This window comes from Nothobranchius furzeri, chromosome 3, assembly GCF_043380555.1.
Source record: "Nothobranchius furzeri strain GRZ-AD chromosome 3, NfurGRZ-RIMD1, whole genome shotgun sequence".
Classification (NCBI taxonomy): domain Eukaryota; kingdom Metazoa; phylum Chordata; class Actinopteri; order Cyprinodontiformes; family Nothobranchiidae; genus Nothobranchius; species Nothobranchius furzeri.
Window position 1 is genome coordinate 54,075,979 of NC_091743.1, and position 25,650 is coordinate 54,101,628.

General features: G+C 43.5%; 1 protein-coding gene across 4 annotated transcripts in view; it reads left to right on the forward strand.

Annotated features, from left to right (window-relative positions):
* The window catches only part of plxna1b (plexin A1b), a 175,761-nt gene that overhangs the window by 83,509 nt on the left and 66,602 nt on the right, over positions 1–25,650 (forward strand). For all 4 annotated transcript variants that reach the window (XM_015959444.3, XM_015959446.3, XM_015959445.3 and 1 more), the window contains exons 5-8: positions 945–1,068; positions 3,486–3,639; positions 4,511–4,610; positions 13,536–13,650. In XM_015959444.3, the coding sequence (XP_015814930.3) occupies positions 945–1,068; positions 3,486–3,639; positions 4,511–4,610; positions 13,536–13,650 (493 nt within the window). The remainder of the gene's footprint in view (positions 1–944; positions 1,069–3,485; positions 3,640–4,510; positions 4,611–13,535; positions 13,651–25,650) is intronic.

Consider the following 25,650-nt stretch of genomic DNA (forward strand, 5'->3'; position numbering starts at 1 on the left):
GCTGTGTTAACAAGGAAAAAGAAACAAAACAAGCAGGTGTAGAAGAGCAGGTTTCATTTAGCCTTATAGCCATAAAAGGAGTTTATAATGAGAATGTGTGTATGCACATTTATAGTTTCCTGCTGCGGCCGTTGTGTGTGTGTGTGTGTGTGTGTGTGTGTGTGTGTGTGTGTCTCAGTGATTCTTAGGGGAGTGGTTGGCGACAGCATTTTCTTCCTGAGTGTGAGTGAAGGCTAACTAAATGAGGGAATGGGGGAGATGCCTTACGGAGGAGGCAGTTAGCATTTTTTTCTTCCTCTGTCATGTTGTTAAGGCGTCGCAGCGCGCTGCATCAGCACTTTCCTCTCACCACTGGGACCAGTTGTTGTTAGCACGAAGGTGAAGCAAATGCATTATGAATAGCTAATAGTGAAACTGCCACAAAACTGAGAAGTGTGCTGATTTTTCCGCCCGATCGTTTGGTTTGTTATAGGCTGGGTGGAGGCGGAGGAGGAGGCCGACAGGCGGCTCTTTGGAATTGCATCATTTTATGGGTTCGGGAACATTTTGAAGATTGCCAGCGTATCTCCAGAGAAGTTTGATTCAGAGATGCCAGTTTAAGTGGAGAGATGAGGGGTGGACTGGATGTTCTTGTTGCTTAGTAGTTCCCTCACAGAAGCAGAAGACCAATAAGATGATGAAGTAGAGTCCCACAGTAATGACTGGGTGAAGCTATTACCTATTAGCCTATTTGTCTTTTATCATTGCTCTCATTTCTGTGAGATGCTGATGGCTCTGCATGTTTATCATCCTAATATTATTGTAAAATTAGCTTTACTCTTTCTTCTTCTTCTTCTCCCAACTCTATTCAACTTACCCTCCATGTTGCTCTTTATTGTTCTCTCTGTTTTACGCTTTCTTTCCTTCTGCCCCCTCTTTCTGCCTGCCCTGCCGCTGTTCTCCAGATGTTCCCGTAAAGACCATTGTGAACGAGCCGGGGAGCCTCAGAGGTTTGCATCTGACCAGAGACAGTGTGTGGAGCTGACTGTTCAGCCAAAAAATATCTCTGTCACCATGTCTGAAGTCCAGGTAAGTAATCTCCTGCCTTTAAATCAACTTGTAGATCCTTCTTTCTGGCTTTCAGACTAAAGCTGCTTTTCCATGAGTAACTCAGATTAGTGCAGCTCAGCCCGACCACCTTTTCCAAGAGCACGGTTCGGTATTTTCCCAATTTTTAGTCCCTGCTCCTTTGATGTTCCTGATTGGCTAAGGGGCGGAGTTACTGGTTGCTCTGAAGTTTTCTGCCTGCTGCTTCATTGCCTGCAGCCATTTCCTGATTCAGTGTCTGACAAAAAGCCATAAAACCAAGCAGAATGTCCAACAACACAACCATTTTTGTGCCGAGTTGTGTTTCTGCGGAGCATACAGGTTACCTTTCACTGTTTACTGATCACCTCATGTTATTTTTGTCACTAGCTTAAAAGAAAGCCCAACATGAGCAGTCTGAGAAGAGCTAAAAAACAGAAAACATCACTATAGTGGGTCTTTGCGACATTACAAGTAGGGATGCCCCGATCAGGTTTTTTTGCCCTCGAGTCCGAGTCATTTGATTGTGAGAATCTGCCGATACCGAGTCCTGATCTGATACTTTTGATACATAAAAAAAAGAAAGAAAAGGAAGAAACAGTTCCAGAATGTTCCTTATTTTTTATTTAATTACCTTTTTATTTTAATTTTTAACAATAGATCACTTCTGGGAGGTAGCTTGAACAATCAAGTAATAAATAACATAAATGCTTCACTTTTGGACTTTATTGCAAATATAAAAAGTCTAATATAAAAACAGATAGCACTTCAGCTTAAAATAACTGGCAGGGGTCTATTTTGCCTCGGCCCCCAAAATGCTTAGATACGTCCCTGGGCATGGGATGGAGTTTTGAAGATGATCTGAATTGTATCAACTATATAAATCCTACATGCTGATAATTTTTTGCTTTATACAGGTACAAACGTGTAGTGCGATCAGTCTACCTACATTTTATTTTTTTAAGAATTTTTTTTTGTTTTCTTGGTTTTTATTTTCCCATCTTCCTGTCCTGTCTGTCTCTGATCTTCCTGCATCTCCTAGTCCTCCTGAAAAACTCCTGCCTGCTTCCTTCTTTTTCACCTCACAAGTAACTTTTTAACAAGCAGATCAAATTGATCTATTGACTGCAAAAAAAGCTGAGTGTGCGCTGCGCTGCCCGACTGCGCCTGTGACGAGCGCTGCAGCGGGGGCAGTGCGAGCGCGTCCACACGTCATGCTCAAATCCAGACAGAACTTACCAGAGAGAAAATGAACGGACACAAATGACTGTGTGTTAATTATATATTTTTTGGTGACACCACTTAGAAACTTAGAAAATGTTTCTGTGGCCGTGTGCAGAACGCATCTGGAGCTGGAATAATCAGCGGTCTGCCTGCCGCTCTCTGCATCTCTGCTCAAAAGAATCCCCGCTACGCTGAGTCCATATAAATAATATAAAATAGGTAGAAACTGGATCTCTTTTGTGCTCCTTCTGGGTGTGTAAGTTAAGGGCATCAGGGGAGCCTGACAACCTTTTAGGAGAACCAGTTGCTCTCCTGTAATTTGAACCCAGTATCCAACTCCGGATCGGGCTTGGATCGGGAAGTAAAGCCCGAGTCCCGATCGAGTCTGAAACCATGTGATCGGGGCCGATTTCCGAACATGTCATCGGATCGGGACATCCCTAATTACAAGCTTCCCGCGATACTGTTAGCTTAGCAGACAGACTGAAAACTGAAGACCCACTCTGGTAAACCATATTAAAACCTGCCAACTGAAGCCCGCACCTTCTTAATGTTTTGGTTTGCTCCCGTTAAGGGTTAGATTATTTCTATAACTGCACAACAAATCCTGACACTAATTGATGAACTTCAAAGGTGCTGATATGAAAATGAAAGTCTGTTAACTCACAAAAAACTGGATGACTTTTTTAAACTGGTTTTTGCCTTTTCCCATTAAGGTTGAACATGTCTGAGCTGACGTACAGCTCATTTATTTTATAGTGTAGTATAATAAAGTCATTTGACTGACAACTTTATTTCCCTTGATCCAGTATATCAAATAGGGACCAATTTTCAGGCATGTCTACACAGATTCAATTAGGAATTTGCTTTTCATCACCTCCATGAATTAAAAAAGCTGCACATTTATGTCTGAGTGTTTAATAGTTTTCGTTCTGTGCCCACGAATGTGATTGATTAGTTTTCTTCATTTTCTTTCTACACATTAACACGTTAACCTCACACAAGCTGCTGCCGTGAGTGACACCGAAGCTCTTAGTCTTTTATTCCTGTTACTGTCACGCATACCCACATCCGTGCCCCACTCCCCGTCTCTCCCAACTCCCATTAACCCTCGTGTCATATCTTATAACAATCCATGAACACCATGTCCTTCCATTGATCTTGCTCAGATTGTCTCACTCATTCTTTCTCCGTAGCTGGTCCTCCAGGCTCGTAATGTGCCCGATCTGTCTGCGGGGGTTAACTGCTCCTTCGAGGACTATGTGGAGACAGAGGGACGAATCCAGGGTGGACACATCTTTTGCTTGTCTCCATCTGCTAAAGACATCGCTCCCATCACCAGGAACAAAGGTTAGGACCGAAAACGTCGATGAGCGAGTATGAGAGGGCGTGGTTATGGAGGGGTGGCCGCTGATAAATGTAGGAATATCCTGTGAGTTGGTATTTCATGTTTTCTTCTCCCTTTGGTTTATCAGTGACCACAGTGATGCGTCTCCTCCCAAGACACTTTATTGTCAAGAGCCACACAAACAGAATTTTAATACTACTGCTGATTTGATTCGTGTTTCTTTATTCTGGATTTGTTGTCGGCACAGATAAAAGCTGCCCATTCCCTCTCAGAGGCCCACACACCATCGCAGATTCATCATCTGAGGACAGAACTGTTCTGAATTCCCATTACCGTGCATCCTGCACTGGTGTCACTTCTGTTTTTATGCTTTTGTATCTAAATGATTTTGCTCCTCACTTGATTTCAAAGCAGGAACTTTAGTGTGTTTTATGATCAAATTTAAAAATACATTCATCTTTAGACACACACACACACACACGCACGCACGCACGCACACACACACACACACACACACATACACACACACGTACACAAGCATCTTACATGATATCTACATTCAAAGCACCACGATCATGTCAGATAGCGACTTTCTTCATAGAGACGGTCGTGAGCCAGTTCCATTATCCGCAATTATGTGTTCTTATCACATATCTGGCAAACGTTGATTAGTGCTATTTTTAATGCTTACCTACCGTGTGTGTGTGTGTGTGTGTGTGTGTGTGTGTGTGTGGTTAAACAGGTAGTTGATAAGAAAAATTCATTAGGCACAAATAGAGAGTAACCATTATGACTTTCTCATGATTTGCTTGTTTATTTTCTAAAAGTTTAATTCCTTTGTGACATTTTTGTTTTGGTTTTTCCTTGTTTCAGGTGACAAGCGGGTGGTGAAGCTCTACCTTAAGTCCAAGGAAACAGGAAAGAAGTTTGCCAGCGTTGACTTTGTCTTCTACAACTGCAGCGTCCACGAGTCGTAAGTTGGAATCATTGGATGTATTTTTTTCTTATCTCATATTTTTCAATTCAATTCAAGTTTATTTATATAGCGCCACATCACGACAAGAGTCGTCTCAAGGCACTTCACACAGTAAACTTTTCAATACAGGTCAGTTCATTAAGCCAATAAGTAAAAAGTTTCCTATAAAAGGAACCCAGCAGATGGCATCAAGTCACTGACTGGTGTCAGAGTCTTTACAGCAATCCTCATACTAAGCAAGCATTTAGCGACAGTGGAGAGGAAGACTCCCTTTTAACAGGAAGAAACCTCCAGAGGTACCTGGCTTAGTATAAGCAGCCATCCACCACGACTCACTGGGGATCGAGAAGACAGAGCAGACACACACACACACACACACACACACACACACACACACACACACACACACACACACACACACACACACACACACACCACATCTTTTATTTAAAGCTGCTTTTACCAAACTCTTTAGTTTTCTTATATTTAACTCAAATTTTTTATCTTTCATCTGTTTACGAAATTTTATAATTTTATGACTTTATTTTTTCTGACGTTAATCAGATTCCGTTTTGAGAGGATTTTGATTTTATGATGTTCATCTATTTATGATTTTCTGACTTTGTTTTATTTTGCTTTGATTAATGTGAAGCACTTTGTGATTCTATGTCTGTGATGAGTGCTATATAATTGAAATTTGCTTACTTACTTACTTACAACAAATACACCAAGTAATGTTTTTATGGTTACATTGTGATTTCTTAGTAAATATTCTATTTGGTGAGAGATAAACTTTATTGTATTTATCCTAGTGAATCTATAATTAAAGGGTAAACTAGTGGTAGCATATTCAATGTCAAATAAAGTAAAATGTCGTTATCAGGAGAGGGAAAATGTTTAAGTGGTAAGCAGCAGTGTTCAAGCTGATGGCCCCCTCCATGAGGCCACCACAGCTCAGCAGAACATCATTGTAGCTTCTTCTGGGGAGAAAAACACTTAGAGAAAAAATAAAGTTAACAGCTGAAATTGCAGGAAATAATACAGTTAAAGAGCAGATTCTAGAAGAAAGTAGTAGAATGTGGAAAGTGGTCAGTGTGTCCTCCAGCAGTCTAAGCCTATAGCAGCATAACTACAGAGATAACTCTGGATAACCTAGCCTTTTAGATGGAGGCATGTTGGAGGCAGGGCAAGGGAGAGTCATCTTGTACACACCTCCTCCCTCTACTCCCCCACTTGTCCAGATCTGGGCTAACGTCATATTTTAACCATAGGCCCTATCAAATACAAATGTTTTAAGCCTAGTCTTAGAAGTAGACAAAGTGTCTGCCTCACGGACTAAGGCTGGGAGTTGGTTTCACAAGAGAGGAGCCTGATAACTAAAAGATCTGCCGCCCATCCTATTTTTAGATATTCTGGGAACCACCTGTAAACCTGCAGTCTGAGAGCGAAGTGCTCGGTTAGGAACGTATGGAACAATCAGGCCACTGATGTATGATGGAGCTTGATTATTAAGAGCTTTATTTTTCTGCTTTTAGTTTTTTTTCCTCCTGCCTTTCTGAGAAAACCCTTTTTGTCTATATCCCCAGGAGCTGTCTCATGTTACTTTTCATGACACACACACACACACACACACACACACACACACACACACACACACACACACACACACACACACACACACACACACACACACACACACACACACACACACACACACACCTGCTCCACCTCTTCTAACCTCCACTGGAGGTTTGTGTTACACTCAGAGTGAAAAATCAAATGTGCCATACAGGAGGAACATTTGGGTTATGAGACAGTAACCCGACTCTTTTTATCATAACCCACAACAGACACTAATGATCCTTCAATGATTTATTCATTACATGGTGGTCTGCTGTAATCCCCCCCACAATCACAAACTCTAACCTCACACACATCATTTCCTCATGTTGGATTTTTGAGCACTTTTATTTGCAGTCTTCCATGTTTCCTACACTAAAAGGCAAGTGCCATGGCAGTTGTGAGGAATAAAATGTATGTTTTTGGTCGAGTTAGTTTCCTTCCCCCCATGGATGTCCTCGATTCAACCCTAACTACCTCCAACCATCCACCTTCTACTGGAAAACCACACCCAAATGATGCTCCCTACCAGGGTAAAAGAATCCTCCATTCCAAGACCCCACCCCCCTTCCCGCCACTTGCTGGTTGATCCAGGGGAGGCAGAAACGTCTGCTGGGGTATTAGCCTTGGGGCAGCAGATGGCTCAGAGGCCCCTGGGGTACACCAGGGCATTCTGGCCTCCCTCTGGATGCAGGATGAACCTCCTTGGAGGATTGTCCACAAACACACACTCAATGAGATACACACAGCCACACTTCTCCCTGCTGTGTCACTTAGTGCTCACTGAAGCCCAGAATATCTTAGACACCTAATCTGTGACTCTGACCTTTAACCCAATCACCCCACTTCCCTGCTCTTCCACACAAATCCCCTACCACCACAACGATTATTAGCTCAGCTGGTTAAGGGTGTGGTGGTTTACTATGTCAAGTCACTATTAAATGATCTCCCATGAGGATCATGTGGTGTTTGCTCTGCCTCTGCCTGGTTTTTAACCATCTAGACTGCGTTCAGTGTGTTTTCTAAACCTTGTGATTGAAAAAAAAAACTGAAAATATTTAGTAAATCATGATTCTAACAAAGCGTAAGAAATGTAAACCATGTGATGCAGACAGAATATGTCTCTAACTAAAGATATGATTCCAATGATCAGATCCACCCCCTTTTGCCAATCTAATACATCCTCCCAGTGTTGTAATGGGCATGTTTAATGAAGTTAGAGAAGGGGCACATTGCGTCTTCTCCAGTGACTGTGATGGTAAAGTCAGATAAAAACCCCATTTGGAGCAGGCGCTCTGTCCCGCATGCACGGTAGCTCCCTGGCGCATGCAGAGGCTGATGAGGTCAGACCGGTAACGTCGTTGCTGCACACACAAGCTTCATTCACAGAAGGCTTGGTCACGGTTAGCTACAGCTGAGTCCTCTTTTAAAAGGTCCAGACTCAAAGTAATTGGAGTTTTAATTGGAGTTTTTACAGGGGGGAAAAAATACTTCATCAGTTGCATCTTCTACTCTTAACAGATTGGCAGTTGTATACTTATTAACAGTGGAGGCTCATCCATAGGGGGCGCTAGGCTGCCACCCCACCAGTCTCACAAAAAAAGGAAGGAAAAGATAGTAATCACAAAATATAAAAGTAAAAACCAGAAAATGAAACTAACAGATCTATACATCATACAGACTAAGTGCTGAGTATAATCTGCATTTAAGTTTAATTTTAAAATGTTCTCACACTTTTACCACGACAGAATCTATGTATTTCCTGTTCCTTTTTGGGTGCAGCAATCTTTACTAGGGATGCACAATATATCAGCATCAATATCGGTATCGGCAGATGTTAGTCATTTTTTGACATATTGGTATCGGTCCGATAAATAAAACTGGGCCGATATTAACAACCAATATTTTTTTTTCCATTTGTGTATCTGTTCGGGGGGGGGGGGGGGGGGGGGGTGTTTTTGTTTAGTCATGTGACAGTGATTGTAATCATCTCAGAAGCATTAATAATGTATATGCATGTGTACATAATAACGTAAATTCAGCTTTCATAATTTTCATTCTATACAAAGTCTGATAATTTTACAAGCATCAATGTCAGTATATCGGTATCAGCAAATATATGTTATTGGCTGAAGGGTTTAGGAAATTGAGTGCTTTAAGAGCTCAATATAGATATCCTCTACTTATGACCAATAAGCTGTGATACTCTATCTAAATATAGAATATCAACCCTGCTTGGTCTTTACTGTGTTTATCAGAAGATTCTAGGATTCTTTATTCATTAAGGGATTATACACACTTCGTTTTGATTCAGGAAAGAGTCAGGTTTATAAAAGTAAAAATTTATTTGACCAACAATTAGAACATGACAAGTTAACTAAGCATTTACTGTGATGGATGGAACTAGATGTGATGTATGAAACCTATGTGTGAATGCGATGTTATCAGAACTTCTGTATCTAGGAGAGCTGAGTTTTGGATGTAAAAGAATTTGGGTTGCGTTATGAATTAATGAAGTTGATTATTATCAAAAACACATCAGACGCTATCCGTGTGTCTACTTCACCCATTTTCGGAGACCCTTTTGGCAGATCCAGAGGTCAGAGAGGTTGGATGACTTCTGGCACCGAAGGGCTGTAGAATACCGTGGCACCGACGCTTCAGTCCAGAGATGTCTCGGTTCGCGACGGATGGAACCGCGCGTCTGGGACTCTGAAGGAGTCTAAACAATATCAGCTTGTTCTGCAGGAACTGTTTGCTTTATCAGCTTTGCAGGTGCAAAAAGGTTTTGACGACGTGTCAAAAGCTTTGATGGTTAAAGAGGTTTTGTTTCAGATGGCCGGTCTGAAGCTTTCTCTAGAACTGATGAATCACCAGAGTGATCCAGTTTTAATGTTCTCATGTTATGATTTGTGTAGCCAACCAGAGGTTGACAAGTTTGAGGAATATTACCAAGACAACTTAGAAACATGCCTTCTTTGATACAGGATGCTCTGATCTGGGGTAAAGGGCTATTTATGTGTCAAGCGTTTAACTTAACCTTACTTTGTCCTTGTGTGAGTGCAAATGGTGATGACCTTGTCATTTAAACATGCTGAAACGTATTTCAATCACTGTAATCATAACATAACATTAATTTCAAACTTAAGCATTTCATTATTTTATAATTATTATAAGTAGCAATAAACAAACGTTTATTTAATGATTATCTAGCTTATAAGTTTTAGAAATTCATATCTGATTTAGGAAATCATTCTTTGATTTAGCAACTGATCCGAGCTGCGAGTGTTAGGCATGAAGAATCCTGTAGGACGATCAGGATGGACCTTGAGGAGAGAACATTATTGTTGACAATTCATTATCATATGTTCAGAGCTGCAGAGAGGCTCTGAGCTCCAGCTGATGGGATGGAGGCAGGCCAATTTAAAGGGAACGCATGCAGTCTCGTGTCTCCTTTTTGACCAGATGTTGAATGGTCAAACTGTACCTAAAGACTGACCATTGCTGGACACTACATGGCCATAACATAGATATTAATATCGAATATTGGTATCGGCCCAAAAATGTCATATCGGTGCATGTGTGCTGGACATGTTGATGTAAGAGGTGAGTCTCCGCTTTGTTTTGGTTGTTTGAACGTCGACATCATCCTAGCGCACAACGTTCTGTGACTCTTAAAACACAATAAAAACGGTGAGAAACGGCTGGCAGCGAATTAGTTAAGTATGCGTGCAGTTAGCATATACTGGTGAATCTTAGGTTTGTTTTTGGAACAGCTTTTTAGCTGAAAGTGCTCGTGGACCTGGTTCAGGGTCCATCGGGTTCAAGTTGTGTGACACAAATAAAGGTAATTTGGCATCCTCTAGTGGTGATATGTGGTTGGTGCATCTGAAAAATGACGTAAAAATGCGCCCCATCAAAAAAAAATTAATAAAAATCGCCAACCTCTACTACTTATAAAGCTCCTTTGTAGAAAAACAGAAAATAAAGACAGCTTTCAGTTGTATTCAAGATCTCCCCCCCTCACCATGACACCCCGTTCCTTGTCCTCCCGAACAGCTGCCCCTCCTGCTTATTTGCTCAGCTGATTATGTCGGCGCCCCAGAATGAAAAAAAGAGCCATAAATTTGCATAGTTGTATTAATCTAATTAGAAGTCCCAGTGTTTCAGTTAAAGGGGTGCTGAGATTGAAATAGAGAATCACCCACAGCTATGATTGCTCCTTAATTAAATATTTTCATATGATTTTTTTTGTTCATTCCACATTTTTATTTTAATGATGATTGAGAGTCTGAAGATGATTTGAGGTATGAAGCAATGCTCTTTGCATTGGTCAGTGTCACAGGGACAGTGATTTGATAAGTAAAGCGGAAAGGTGAATGATGGAAATGGAAATTTCAATAGTTAAAGAGGATGTGCATTCATTTGTTTTCAACGTATTCAACTTTTCTCCTATACTTGAATATGTATTAACACAATAATTTGCATGAATAATAATATCCTTGTTCTCTCTCTCCTTCTGAATTTCAAAGAGATCCAGTGGTGATATGATGGACAATCCTTAGGAACATTAGATCAGTGAAATTCTGTCCTTTGAAATGAAAAGTAGCCAATAAAAAAAAATGTTGCCAAGTGCAGAAAAAGTCAAACACCTCATATGGGGAACAGATTGGATTTAGCACTTCAAACTGACCAAGCAGAGAGGAGTGGTGGAAATCAGAGTCTATTGTGTTTGGCCATTGAGAATTACTGCTGTTCCAAAGGTAGCGTGTATTGATTAGCATCTGAATATGAGCAGATTAACTTGACAGTAGAAGTGTGGCCACAAAGGGAGCATGTATCCAGCTGCTCCTAGCCAAATGAGTCGCTGCAGACACAGCGAGGGGCCGAAGTGAGCAAAAAGGCGAAGCTGGAGGGGTAAAAAAAAATAGAGCCAACTTCTGATCAAGACTCAGACATGCTCAATGGCACTAGGTGGGCTTTTTTTGACAAGGGTACACCCAGGCTAAAATAGAGACTTAGAGATTCAATGTTAGCATGTGACAGGAGCTCTGGTTACTTCAAGGAATTGAAGAGTAAGCAGTAGGGGGCTGGTACCACTCTCCTTATGTGGCATGCATAATGGTACCTTCCTTTATTTCAAAGTCTTTGGTCATAAAAGGAAAGAAAAGCAGTCAGAGGTGACCCGCTGGTGTTTTGCTCATTATTTCAAAGTTCTGGTACACTAACGAGCTTGATTTGACGTGAATAAAAGATGTAAGTCGAATAAAAAGGTTATTTTTAATAATGAGTGTCAGCGACAGACCAGAAGACTGATGTGGACGGCTAACCATACATAGTGTGAGTCACTGTTTGATTCTAGTTGCCTGCTGCTGCGTCAGGTTGATGCCAGAATTTAGTTTTGATGATGATAAATTCACAGGCAGACCCAGAACAAAAAGCAAACCTCGTTGATATTCAAAGCTGTGGTTGCTACCGTGTGAAGGACAGCCAACAATCACCATAATGAGGCTAACTTGGGTTGTGTTCGTTTGTTTTGCATCAGTCATGTAGTCTGCTCTGTATTGACAGCCCTTCCTCTGTTTCTCATCAGACCCTTCGGGACGGACCAGAGAGCTCAAATCTCTGTTCTGCTCCTTGAATTCGAACACTGTATGCTAACCTAGCGTAACCTAATCGCTTTCTTTCCATTTGTTGCCATCGTTGACAAATCCCCTCTTTGCTCTTGTGTGGTATTAAGAGGCCTGTTATTTCCTTAGCTGCACATCTTTTATTCTAAATGGACAGCTTCTGTCAGCACAATGCTAAATTGGTCAATTAAAGCAGCAGTGGGATTGAATTAAGCTCCAGCCTCTGATCTCGCTCAAAAGGAAGGGGGTCTGAGCTGGAAATGATCGCTTAACGTGTGCACCTAACAAACGAGCAGCCCTAATTGATCCAAATGAATCCACGTCGGGGTTTGATGGATTCATATATGGGCTCCATCAGAGCTCAAGAGTTAAAGCCCTCATTTTTCCATGTGGGTAAGAGGAAGGGAAGCGGGTTGAAACACACTCGAGATCTCGTCAGTGCTCATTTCAGCTCATATTCACACACGGTAGTATTGCTGAGTACAACCCAACCTGCAGACTTTCCTATCTTGACTTTATTAATTGTAATATTTTATTTTGCCTTCAATAAACCTTATGCTGATTCAAATCCCAAGCTAAATAAACCCCAGCGATGAAATCCAGAAACTCGACTGCAATTTAGTAAGCGCTGTAATAAAATAAGTGTTTTACCTGTTAAAACACAACAGCTACATTAGACGATCCTTTGGTCTTAAATGTGAAACTATTTCTCTAGAGCTTAAAGAGCAGCAATAATAAGACTCTGTGTTGATAAACTGCTCACATAAACTCTTCTGCTTCTCCTCCGTGGTTTTCCATGAACATAAACACACACATATAGATTCATAATCACCTCCAGACACTCAGCCTGATGTTTCATCCCTGTCCCGGGAGACACCCTCACCTCTGTCTCTCTCACGATACCTGGCATCTACTCCTCTGTCAGGAAAATCCACCTGCGTTTGATCTCCCCCCTCCGTCTTTGCCTCGCTCCTTTTTCCCGTCTTTCCCTTTCAGCCGGTCTATCGGCACCTCGCCGCTGCCAAAGCAGGTGAATTTAAAATGGTGGAGGGCTCTTAGCCTCGCGGATGAAAGGGAGCTTTAGACAAAGAACAGGGACACAGCAATTGAAAGGGATGGGAAGCAAAAAGAGGGAGAGATGGAGGAATATAGAGGTTTACTCCAGAGTGAATGGAGAGAATGTGGTGACAGAGGTGAAGAAAGAGGTAGGCAGGGAGTTTAGGGAGATTACTCGGCATACAGAAGGAGCGAGCGATGCAGACTTTAAGCAAGATGAGGGTGATGGATGAGGGGTGTAAGGGGAGGAGGAGGAGGAGGTGAAGACCGTTTATTGGATGGGAGATGTGGGGTGAAAGGTGAAAGGAAGAAAAACATTCACAGGATCAGGAAAAGTTCAAGTTTGACTTGACTTTAAAGAAACATTAAAAAAATTAGTTTAATTGTTTTACCTTAACATTTGCATTTTTAGACGTATGTTGCTTAATTTGTTTTTGTTTAGCGGCCTAACTCTGATCTATTAATCATTCAGACACACAAAAGGGTCCAAAACTCAAAGGATGAGCCACTTGGGTCTACACACAACAGGAATCTTTAAAAAGAGCTTTGAATTGTATCATAAGAGAGGGAAATGACGTCCCTAACCTTCTGATTTGTCACCTTTATTCTCTTTTAGCTGCCTTTCCTGTGTAAACGGCTCTTATCCATGTCACTGGTGCAAGTACCGCCACATGTGCACTCAAAACGCCAACGACTGCTCTTTCCAGGAGGGACGTGTCAACAATTCTGAGGTAGGACTCACCGTGCCACATAGTGATGCTGCCATCTTTTCTTGTTTTCATTCTTGGGAGTGTGGAATGACCCTGAAAAAACTCAGTTTTACTGAGTGTGCTCTGTTATTATGAACTAAAATGATAAATCTTCCTCATGCACATAACTGCATGCAAACATATAAAGCAGCATTGGGAGAACTATTGCACACAAAGCCCAGTATCCTCTATGGCTTTAGCCTCAGGCTCGCCTCACATCATCCTGCTGCGTGTCTGCTGTCTGTGTGTGTAATAGTGGCTTTTGGCACAGTGACAACAGCTTGTGTACTGTGCAGCAATAATTCTGTCGTGGCCCATAAGGCCATAAACAGGCTGGGATGAATGACTTTCTATGGAAATACTGCCTTGTTCTAACATAGCCAAATGCTGCATTAGCATAAAAGCTAATATTAATCGTGCCAAGTGTCAGCTACAGCGGGCATCGTGCAAAGCATAACAAGTGTTTGTCAAATGCTTTAGTATATAGGTAGTCAGGGTGTCCACCTGTGTAATGTTTTTATGGCACTTTTCTCTTTTTTTCTCTCTCCTCGCCCATCACACACAGGTCTGCAGGCTTTACACAGCACTAAAACGTTAGCATCCTCATATCTTCTTAATGGATTTATGGATGTAAACTCACTGACAGTTATGTCTATTCCTTATCTCAAAGGGGCCTCCCACACACAATTGTGCACACACGCATGCATGCATGCATGCATGCAATCACTCACTCTCTCTCTCTCTCTCTCTCTCTCTCTCTCTCTCTCTCTCTCTCACACACACACACACACACACACACACACACACACACACACACACACACACACACACACACACACACACACACACCACGAGTGAATCTATCTGTCTATGTTTGTGGTCTGAACTCTTTCTGTTATCTGCATGCAGATTAAAGCTCCCCTTGTTGGCCAGCCTGAATCACTGGCCCTTTATTAATTGGTCAACCTTGTGCCTTATTGCTTTCCTCTTTATCTCCTCTCTCAACAAAGCTGTGCAGAATCCTAAACACAAGCTTCAGACACCACAGCAAGCCTGGCTGTCCAAAACAAGACACGAGCCCAGCCTTCATCGCTCACAAAGCTAAAGTTAGCAGATTAGAGCGCCCATCTGCAAGGCTTGTGGAGATCACTGGCTAGTGCACTCTGGGCATAAGCCTGGAAGGGCAGCAAATCAGCCAACAGGAGGCTCTGGGGGAGAAGTAAAATAGATACAGCTAAATTGTATTAATGAGTGACAAAAGATGGAGTTCAGGGTATCATTTTGATGTTTTTTCACATTTCAATGCAGACGCTTGAAGCCAATTCTGACACTATAGCATTTGAAATCTGTTGTACATACCTTTGTCACCTCTTTGTGACAAATTCATTTCTCATTGGCACTCTTGTTTTGGCCCTGAATCAGCTTCAGATTACACAGAATGCTGCAGTGAGGTTCCTGACAAACACAAGTAGGCACAGTCCTATCACTCCGGGTCTGGTGCATCTCCATTGGCAGAGGGTGAGGTTTAAGGTTCTCCTCTTTGTGTTTAAAGCTTTGAACGGTCTCTCGTCTTCCTACTTATCTGATCTGCTCACTCCCTATGTACCGGTATGCACACTGAGGTTAGCAAATCTCTTACTTACTCTGCACACCTGCTATGAACTATAAAGCAAGGGGGTAGCGGGCTTTCGTGTGTGCCAGCCCTGTGCTCATGGAGTGCACTCAAATGTTTGGTATAGTGCTCCTCTCATTTAGGAATTCAAACTGTACTTCTGCTTTGGTGTACACACGCCAGTCCAGCATCATCGCAAAGTATAACTTCATTTAACTTTTAAAGTTTCCAAGGCCTCCCTTTTAATCACAACAGCTGTCATAATTAAGTCATGAGGTGCTGCAGACATAGATGACAGAGGGCACACAGGAAGCTGTGTGCAGCAGGTGAGGTAGTGACACTGACTATGAATACCTTGTACACACAAACACACTTTCATGGTAGCTAACAAAAGCCTTTTTTTGTAATGTCCACATTTGTCTCATTAAAGCTGAAAAAATCAGCTGCTGATGAATCCAAGAACAAAATGTTGTGGACCAAACATGAGAACAAAGGCAGCGTGTCAGAGGAAAAGGAACAGATGGATGGAGAAGGGGATGAAGAGATGAAGGCTGTGGTGGAATGAAGGAGGCAGCAGGAATAGGCCTTCTGGCTCACGGTGGCATGTGGGCACAGAGACCTCTTCTGTCACTTTGTCTGTCTGAGAAGCCACCAGCCACATGCTCCACTAGAGAATCCATCATCTGCACTGTCACACACACAGACAACACACCCCATAAACACACAACAGCAATGCTTGGTGTCTCTCATGCACAAAAGTGTAAACAGTCTGAAAGTGATGTGCACACACATACATACATCTGTGCACAAAGTCATTTATCATCCTTCTCTTAGCTGCCATTTCCATTAGTTGCACTCTCAATGCCCCAACAGCTTCTGCTCCAGGCCAGGCATATCCTCCTCGTCCTTCTTATCACTCCCCACCTCACCCTTCACCACTTTGATTCCCAGTCACCTCTTCTTTTTCTCATTCTTCTTCCTCTTCACCTTCCATGCTTTGTTTTTGAAATGTATATCATTAAGGCAGGGTAAAAAGTAACAGAGATGTACCTTTGTTTCCTAGCACCTTGTGTTTTTTGCTCCCTCTATAGCTGCATGTCAACACCTTTAATTTGCCCTTCAGAATATTCTTTCATTTTTTGCCACTTTCCATCTTCATCCTGAATCCAAATAGCAGTGCTTAGCATATAGAAGTGGAATCAGGTCTCCTGATAGCAGACGTTTCACCCAGACCTTAACCGCTCTCGCCTGCAGATGAACACGGTAGATTGGATTGGATAAGGCTCATTCTTAGATGTGATCAAAGGCCAGATAGAGCGATCGCTGAGAGTTGAGGGGTGAATGTTCCTCCTGCCTGACTCTGTGGTTTGACTTGTGTTGGACTGACTAGACAATGGAGTTAAGATGGGAGATAGCATCAGCTGGCCTAAAGAACAGAGCTGACAGATGAATTAGGAATGCCGTAAGTCATTGTATCTCAGTAAAGATTGGACAATAAAAGCGAAAATATTCTAGAGATACGAGGCTTTTACAGGTTTTTATTAGAGATGCAGCGATGCTACTTTTTTCCAAACCAATACGATACCAATACTTGGATCTGAGTACTCGCCGATACCGATTACCGATGCTGATACTTCTGCCACACAAAAAAATTCAATGATTTGGAATACAGGTTTAATTTTCTTCTCTGCTTAAACCGGAAAAGACTTTGAGGTAGATCAAAAATAAAATATGTTAAATGAAATGATCACTAAACTAAAATGTTAGGTGAACAGAAATGACAAGTTACAGTGAAGCCACTTTCAAGCAACTGCATTGGTATCGGTTAACTTTTACCGATACTGGTAGGAACCCTAGTTTTTATCATTACTTTCTTCCTGCGTCGGGTTTTTCAGTTGTTTTTTTTTTTGTTTGTTTGTTTGTCTTGATGTAATAAACACACCAGAAAACAAACCAAACTAAAACTAATGATGTTTTGTGTGAAGATATTTGATCAGAACATAGAGGAAACCGAGGAAAAGTAATAGATTGACAGAGTAAGCAGGGAGGAAATAAAGTATAATGAATGACATTTCTAAATCAAATATGCATGAATTAACAATGCCTCCGATGGCACAACAAACAAACTCTTGAATTAAGGAGCAACCAGGTGGAAAATTGCAGAAGAGGAGTAGGAGTTACTTTACTTATAGAAATGAAACATAAAGGTTGGAGGACTTTCTCCTAGGTGCTATTTGGAGAATTTTCCAATTGTGTCTCCTTTCCTTTGTTTGAAAACCTCGAATGGGCTTTCCCATCTCACTTTCTGCATTCCCAGAGAGAAATGGTTTAGTCTGACTTGTACTCTGCTTTTTTCTCCCTTTTCTCAAACAAACAAGAAATCCAGTTGCTTCTAATTCCATTTTTAAGGATTAGTAATCAAAGTCAGAGAGCCGTAGAAACGTTTTTGTGCGATGCATCTCTACGAGAGCCTTCCAGGGAAGACCTGACCAACACATCCACAACCTTTTTGCACTTATTTCTGTCTGAATAGTTTTAAAATTATTTCTGTCTGAATAGTTTTAAAATTACCTTAGATGTCAAAGCAAAGTTTCTTAAATCTTGCATCACACTCCTAAAATAATATGATGGTTTATAATATTTTACTAACAAAAGCAGGCTAGGTTGTGCTTCGTTTGTTTGGATGGAAGTTCAAAGTTGATATATTAGTTGTTAATTAATTTGTGTGTCCAAACACGATACTTAACAATCATGACTATGAAAGAAATAAAACAGCTTGATCTTGGGTCAAGGGTTGTCTGGAATGGAGATTATGCATGCAGGTTTAAGCGGCTATGGTAAGGGCTTGGTACAACTACTGCACATGAGGTGGGAATCACCCTGGGTATGAAGTGGGACTGTATTCAACAAAGTTACTGATCCCAGACCAGATGTAGTTTACAAACTAGATCCTCACTTTCTGACCATCTTAGTTGGTTTGGAGATATAACAAAGGTATCCATCTTTCAGCATTCTCTTGGGTTTGTATGTTTGGAAGAACCAAGCGCTACGCTTTGAACACATCTCTATATATGTGGTACTTGTTGACATCAGAGGGTCAGTACAGACAAGTATGTCAAGCATCTCTGCATTTGTGCCAGCAGACACCTCCGCTCTCTGTCCCTTGACACCACGTTAACAGGAGAGACTCCATATAGGCTGCTGCCTGAACAAAGCTCTACAACACACTAGCACATTTTCTCAAGCGTTGTTTTCCCCTCACACACTCTTAACCAAGTGAATACAATTTATCAAATGCAACCTACCCCCACATTCTCCAAACAGTCACAGAAACACACGGGCACTGTTCCTTTTCTCACACACAGACACACACAATCCATGGCTGACTGGGTTATTTGTGATGTAGGTGTGAAGGCCTCGAACCGTGACATCCTGGCACACTGAGTTTACCCTGGCTGGTACTCAGACACTGAGCAGAACACACACACATAAACACACATGCACGAGCGCACTCACACACACGTACAGAAGTCTCAGACTGCAGGCCAAGGCTGCTTGAGGGGCCTTTTCTTTGTGCAGGGATATGTGTTTGAGTATACTGCTTCAGTGTGTTTGTGTGACTGTCACTGGTTCTTATCAGGACAAAGCACAACCAGCAGTGCAGGGCTGCAGGGGGCGTAGGGGTGAGGAGGAGGCGGGGGTGCAGAGTGGTTTTATAAAATCCACTTTTTCCTATTTCTGCTTCCAATTTCTTAACGTTTGCCATCACTCCTTCATCACGTCTTTTTTTCAGAGCTTTCTTTAACTGCAGCAACACACTCCATTCCTCCTTCGTCCACATGCTGTTCTGAGTCTTTCACCCATTTGTCTCATGCTGTCATTCAACTGAGTCTCCCCCTTTCTTTCTTAGTCAGTTTACTTTTTTACTTGATCGCTGTACTAAGAGTGGAACGTAGAAATCCGCATGTCTCTGCAGTACAGAGCTGTCGTGTATAAATGCCCTTTGAAAGAGAAAAGGGTACAGAAATGAGAAACTTGAGTGGTGGTAAAATGTAATATTCCTCATGCGGTTTGCTGAAACAATGCACTACCTCTTGCTGTATTTTTAACGTACCAGGGACAAACCAAAAATGGACTGAGGGACTGTAATTAAGAGCAGATGTAAAAGAAAAGAGCTGCAGATTATATCCACCATGATGCAGGTTTTTTTTTCTTTCCCAAACTTTGTGTTTGGAGGGAAAAGAGTCAAAAACAAAAAGAACATGGAGAGGAAGTGGAGGCGACAGGATAAAGTAACTGCATGCCTTCTGTGCCAGACAGATCTCATTCAGACCGTGACCAGCGAAGATTTAACCCTTAGTTTGGTTCGCCAGATGTGCACCTTCTCTTGAGCAGCTGGGCTTGTTTCAGGCCTCTGTCCCTCACTGCTTTGATGAACGGAAACTTTTCAGACAGTCTGATAGATAGTCTGAAGCATTAATTACATTTCCTCCAAATCAGTGTGGGGTTGAATCAGGGGTGCTTCTTAACTCTGCCAAATGCTTCTAATTAGCTAATAGACAACAACGTGGGGGAATAAATGTGTGATTTTTGAATGTCAGCCCTCCATTAGGATGCTATCCCTGTGACGTGTGAACTTCTCAGCTTATTAGGGTTTTTGTCTGTGGGATAGGAAACATGACGAGTCGCGAGTCTTGTCTCTGGATGTTGTTGTGTGAGAAAACTTCTTTTCTATCTGTTCCACATTGTCTTTGTTTTTTTAACCTCTCTGCCTAAAACCTCTTCACTTACTAACACACTTACATTGTGCATTAAACAGAAGACAGGAAGTGACTTGCTTTGCCTTAACATCAAATACAAAAGAGCGAAATTGATCAAGTTCAGCAAGCTGCACTTGGAGCTACAAACGTGCAGTTTAAAGAACATTTTCTTGGCTAATCAGCTAAAGTTTTCATCGTGATTAGAGACACTAAACATATAAAGTAGACTGCAGAGTTTAATGCAGACAGTTGCAGGAGTTGGAGGAGGTGTAACACTGCTGCTACATTATTCCCTTCTCAATATAATCCTCTCCCATCTGATGAGCCCCACTGGTGCAGCACACTTTGCCCCAATCATCCCAACACTGAATTCAGCATCAGCGAAAGCTTAATGAAGAGCTAATCAAAAGCAAATATCTCACAAATGGACACGACTGCGGGCCATGCACGTGACTGCATCAGTATTTGTGTGTGTGCAAGTTTGCGTAAGTGTTTGTCACAGTTCCCAGTGGTTTAATTATTCAAGCTCTTTTAAATCTTCATCTCTGCAGCCCTCACAGCCATCCAGCCAAATGGTGAACACAGATGAATATAGCATTTTCATGATCAAGCTGCCTGCGTGTCGGAGACGGGAAGAAAATTACTGCCAAGTCACTTAGATAAGGACCTAAATAGGAGCAGACACAGCTGGGCGTACACTGTGCGACTTTTTCACTTTTTTGAGCCGATTTTCCACTCGTGCGAGAATCCATAAGCTCGGGGCGAGTTTTGCGCTGAGCGTTGTGTAGTATACAGGGGGTTACGAGAGGCGATTTACACCACGTGACCAGCTACCGATCAGCAATCGTGAGCTGGCACGGACTTCTGGAGTGTTTGATATTTTGCTCGTTCCTCGTGAGGGTTGAAGCGGCTCAGCGAGCGGCTGTGACCCAAAAAGTACCAGAACCGCTCACGGCGCATGCGCATTCATGCATCAACACCTCTCGCCCGCTATTTCCCTATTAACACACGTTGTTTGTTTTTATTTCTACGCGTTTTTTTTACACACGACAAGGATTGTCAAGAAAGTGTGTTTGTCGTGTTCATGTCTAATTAAACTGATCACAAAACAGATTTACTTTCTTTATTTTGTTTTCCTCATCCAACTCCCATAAATCCCTGTGTGTCCTCCTGCAACACTTCCAAAGGACAACAGGCAAAACAAGACAAAAAAGTCAGACATGTTGAGTATAAACTGCTATTTTTAGCATATATTTTTAGGTCTGACGTGTTGCTACCAGACGTACTGTGTGGGCAGTCAGGTCGCATCCGAGAACTGGGTCGTACAGTGTGAACACATGACTCGTGAAATCTGCCGTGCGAGGAATTCATACAGTTTGAGCTGATGCTGAGTGCTATGAGTGAAAAAGTTGCACAGTGTCTGCCCAGCAGAGAGTAACACGGCAAAAACAAACTCCAAAGTGCAGTCAGATCAGAGAAGTAGAGACTGGGATTGAGAAACAACAGCCACCTGCTGGGATTGAGAGGTGTAGAGAACGAGAGGCCAATCTCACAAGGCAGCTAAGCGTGTCTGTCGCGTTGTGCTTTTCCTCCATGCTGTTTTTGCAAAGTAGCAGTCACTAATTTGTGTTTCAGCTTCCATTTTACAGTCATTCAATATAAAAACCCAAAATGGTCAGAGACCCTATACGTTTAAGCTTCAGGGACATGGAAGTGACAGGTTGAGTTTTTAAACAAAGACAGATTATTTTCCCCCCTAATAAAACAGCTATGTGATAGAATCTTCCTCTGAGTATAGTAGAAATACTGATACCGGTGCAGCTTTCAGTTATAATTTCATTGACGCACAAACGTGCTCACACAGATGTCCTAGTCTTCTCAAAACCAGCAGACATCAAATCATTAGGGGTGCACCAAAATGACATTTCTGGGTCGAAACCAAAAACTAAATGAGGAAACAAAGGCTGAAAACCGAAACACCAAAGTAAATATTATGTCAATATTTATAACCATAGCATTCATGGTTTCATGTGTACTAACCTCACTAAAATCAAGGCATTACAAAAAATCAATTACAAAACCATTAAAACATTTATTTAGCACAGACATAATGTACATTAAATAATAATAAATTATAAATAAAGACCTCTTATGATGAATTATATAAATGGAAACCGTGTTCCCTCACCCGGACGTGGGTCACCGGGGCCCCCCTCTGGAGCCAGGCCTGGAGGTGGGGCACGTTGGCGAGCACCTGGTGGCCGGACTTTCACACATGGGGCCCAGCCGGGCACAGCCCGAAGAGGAAACGTGGGTCCCCCTTCCCATGGGGCTCACTACTCGTGGGAGGGGCCAAAGGGGTCGGATGCAGTGTGTGACGGGTGGTAGTCGAGGGCGGGGACCTTGGCGGTCTGATCCTCGGCTACAGGAGCTGGCTCTTGGCACATGGAATGTCACCTCTCTGGTGGGGAAGGAGCCTGAGTTGGTGTGTGAGGTTGAGAGGTTCCAACTAGATATAGTTGGACTCACCTCAACGCGTGGCTCTGGCTCTGGAACCAGTTTCCTTGAGAGGGGTTGGACTTTCTACCACTATGGAGTTGCTCCCACTGAGAGGCGCCGAGCAGGGGTGGGTGGGCATACTAGTTGCCCCCCATCTTGGTGCCTGTACGTTGGGGTTTACCCCGGTGGCTCAGATGGTGGGGGAGGATGCCGGTCAGACCAGGCAGGCCCAAACGTATTGCGAGGGTCTGCTGGGAACGTCTGGCAGAGTCTCCTGTCAGAAGGAGCTTCTTCCCATTCCTTGCTCCAGCTCTTGGAGATTACAGAGGCTTTTTTCCTCATTTCCTCCCCATCTTATCCCCAAGGCTCTTTGTCTGTCTTTGGGTGTACGGCACTTCTACATTTTTTCTGGAAACTGGAAATTATTAAAAATGGACCTGGTCAGCTGGTCTCTCAACGCGATTGACAAAATTTTCTCAACGATGAGAACGGGAGAAGGGGCTCCCGGGTGCCCCTCTGGGACAAAACCAGTTGAGCATATCATGGACTCCTGGAAACAGTGGAACCTGATCTGCTTAACTCAACTGTCTGTAGATGATTCTGAAGATGTATGGATATTCGTGATGTTTTTGTCAGGTTTCCTGCTGTTTGGCCTGGGGGGCTACCTGGCTTACCAGAAAATTAACGAGCTGTCGAGGAATATTGGCTCTTTCCCGGAGCTCAGGGATGGATTACACCGCGCTGTGAATGCACAGACTCATATAATTGTCGATGAGTCGAAAGCTTGGAACTTTGGCTGAGATTCATGCATTGGCACAAAAGATGGATGCGATCAAGGAGCGAGTAGGCGAATCAGCACGGATTGGGATAGATTAATTACGCCATTATTGGATTTTGCGAGGTTGTGGACCAGCGGAACTTTAAGACAGAGAAGACATTATCTCTGTTTGGCCCCAAAACAATTTCTTATCTGAATCTGGTGCCCTTGAGCCTCTGAGGCTGAAACGAATCCTGAGTCTGAATGGACCCTGTTCCATGCCTCCATTGTTGAGGCGGCCGACCGGAGCTGTGGCCGCAGGATCATCTCTGCCTGTCATGGTGGCAACCCCCGAACTCGCTGGTGGACACCGGCGGTTAGGGATGCTGTCAAGCTGAAGAAAGAGTCCTATCAGGTCTTTTTGGCCTGTGGGACTCCAGAGGCAGCTGACGGGGACCGGCAGTCCAAGTGGAACGCGGCTCGGGTGGTCACCAAGACAACACCCCGGGCATGGGAGGAGTTCGGTGAGACCATGGAGCAAGACTTCCGTACGGCTTCTAGGAGATTCTGGTTCACCCTCCGGCACCTCAGGGGGAAAAATCAGTGTACTACCAACACTATCTATAGTGGGGACGGTGTGCTGCTGACCTATACTCAGGACGTTGTGGATCGGTTGGCAGATTACTTCGAAGACCTCCTCAATCCCACCCACATGTCTTTCAGTGAGGAAGCAGAGTCTGGGGACTTTGGGTTGGCCTCTCAAATCTCTGGTGCTGAGGTCACTGAGGTGGTTAAAAAGCTTCTCTGTGGCAAGGCTCCAGGGGTGGATGAGATCCTCCCGGAGTTCCTTAAGGCTCTGGATGTTGTGGGGCTGTGTTGGCTGACACGGCTCTGCAATATCGCGTGGACATCGGGGACAGTCCCACTGGACTGGCAGACCGGGGTGGTGGTCCCCTGATTTAAAAAAGTTGGACCGCAGGGTGTGTTCCAACTACAGGGGGATCACACTCCTGAGCCTTCCTGGTAAGGTCTATTCAGGGGTTCTGGAGATGAGCGTCCGTCGGATTGTTGAACCTCAGATTCAGGAGGAGCAATGTGGTTGTCGTCCTGGCTGTGGAACACTGGACCAGGTCTACACCCTTAGGGGATCCTGGAGGGTGTGTGGGATTTTGCCCAACCAGTCTACATGTGTTTTGTGGATTTGAAGAAGGCATTTGACCGCATCCCTCGGGGGCCCTGTGGGGGGTACTCGGGGAGTATGGGGTACCAGGCCCTCTGATATGGGCTGTTAGATCCCTGTATGACCGGTGTCAGAGCTTGGTCCGCATTGCCGGCAGTTAGTCGGGCTCGTTTCCAGTGAAAGTTGGACTCCACCAAGGCTGCCCTTCATCACCGATTCTGTTCATAACCTTTATGGACAGGATTTCTAGGTGCAGGCAAGGTGTGGAGGGCATCCATTTTGGTGGCCTGAGGATCAGGTCTCTGCTTTTTGCAGATGATGTGGTCCTGTTGGCTTCATCAGAACGTGATCTTCAGCTTTTGCTGGAGCAGTTTGCAGCCGAGTGTGAAGCAGCTGTGATGAGAATCAGTTCCTCTAAATCTGAGATCATGGTCTTGATTCGGAAAAGGGTAGAATGCCTTCTCCGGGTCAGAGATCAGGTCCTGCCCCAAGTGGAGGAGTTTAAGTATCTCTTGGTCTTGTTCACGAGTGAGGGAAAACTCAAGCGTGAGATTGATAGGCGGATTGATGCTGCATTTGCAGTGATGTGGGTATTGTACTGGTCTGTCGTGGTGAAGAGAGAGGTGAGTCAGAAGGCGAAGCTCTCGATTTAACGGTTGATCTACGTTCCTACCCTCGCCTATGGTCATGAGCTTTGGGTAGTGAACGAAAGAACAAGATTGCGGATACAAGCGGCCGAAATGAGTTTTCTCCGAAGAGTGGCTGGGCTCTCCCTTAGAGATAGGGTGGGAAGCTCGGTCATTCGGGAGGGGCTTGGAGTAGACCCGCTGCTCCTCCACATCGAGAGGAGCCAATTGAAGTGGCTCGGGCATCTGGTCAGGATACCTCCTGGGCGCCTCCCTGATGAGGTTTTCCGGGCACGTCCAACCGGGAGGAGACCTAAAGGTAGACCCAGGACACGGTGGAGGGACTATGTCTCTCACCTGGCCATGTAACGCCTTGGGATTAACCTGGAGGAGCTGGCCGAAGTGGCTGGGGAGAGGGAAGTCTGGGCCTCTCGCCTTAGGCTACTGCCCCCGCGGCCCGACTCCGGATAAGCGGATGAAAATGGATGTATGGATTGATAATAAATTTTAAATGTACAGGCTTATAACTGAAAGGCATGCTGAGGGCT